The sequence below is a fragment of the Antrostomus carolinensis genome, unplaced genomic scaffold, assembly GCF_000700745.2.
Source record: "Antrostomus carolinensis isolate BGI_N321 unplaced genomic scaffold, ASM70074v2 scaffold12045, whole genome shotgun sequence".
Taxonomy (NCBI): Eukaryota; Metazoa; Chordata; class Aves; order Caprimulgiformes; family Caprimulgidae; genus Antrostomus; species Antrostomus carolinensis.
Window position 1 is genome coordinate 4,569 of NW_010317124.1, and position 984 is coordinate 5,552.

Consider the following 984-nt stretch of genomic DNA (forward strand, 5'->3'; position numbering starts at 1 on the left):
TCTCCATCCTCCTGCCCGTCGGCGTTCTGCTGGGTGTGCTGCAGGCTCAGCTTGTGGCAGACCTCAAACGCCTGTCCCACGGTCCGGACGATGCGCATGGCTTGGCTCTGCGGTGGGTGAGGAGAGGGGGAGCATAACCTCAGCTGTCCCTGGGCACAGCTCTTTGGGTCCCTGCAGGGACTGAGCACAGCTGCAGGCACCACAGCTCAGATCACCGCACTGCTGGGGACCATCTGCTGCAGTGCAGCACCACAGGGTCCTGCCCCAGCTGCCCCACCAAGACCCCTGACAGCACAATGAGCATCCCAACACCTTTACCTTCTTCTTGGATTTGAAGACGTTGCACCTGAAGACATTGCTAGACCCATCCCTGGCAATGTAGCTGAAGATCTTTAGGTCCTGGGAGTCATGAGACACATAGAATATCCTGCAAGGACAGAAAGGAGCGGGGATATCAACAGACATATTACCCACATGCCCAGGAGACTGCCAAGGCCACAGCCAGAGCTTCCCAGGGCACAGAGTGCTGGCAGATGCCCAGCCTCTGCAGCACATCCCTGCTAAAGCCCATCAGAAATTTTTTTGGCAGTGGCTTTGCCTCGGCTGGGAAAATTAGCCTGCTGACTCAGCAGCAGCAAGCATTTTGCGAAGGCAGCGTGGGCCTTTCTCTGCTCAGCCCCCAGGTACAGAGCCAGCAGCCCAGGAGCCCTCCAGGGACCAAGGAGAGCAAACCTCACTCCTCTGCCTTGCTCGTTTGCAGAGCTGGCCTCCTTGCTCGAGCACCTGCCCTAGCCAGCGTGCCACCCCCTCCCTGGCACAGCCGAGGCCCTTTCTCGCTCCCGTTCAGCTTCCCTAGGACACAAGATGCCCCATGCTCTTTGCTTTTGCCAGCGAGATGGAGGAAAAGAGCTGGGGACTTTTGGAGAACACAGCAAGTGAGGGGAGCAGCCCTCTGTGGGGCTGGCAGCGGCTCTCCATGGTCGG

General features: G+C 59.0%; 1 protein-coding gene across 1 annotated transcript in view; it reads right to left on the bottom strand.

Annotated features, from left to right (window-relative positions):
* The window catches only part of NOS1AP (nitric oxide synthase 1 adaptor protein), a gene marked incomplete at both ends in the record, with an annotated part of 25,505 nt that overhangs the window by 2,090 nt on the left and 22,431 nt on the right, over nt 1-984 (bottom strand). Inside the window, 2 exons of the mRNA XM_010168468.1 lie at nt 2-107; nt 319-427. Of these exons, the coding sequence (XP_010166770.1) occupies nt 2-107; nt 319-427 (215 nt within the window). The remainder of the gene's footprint in view (nt 1; nt 108-318; nt 428-984) is intronic.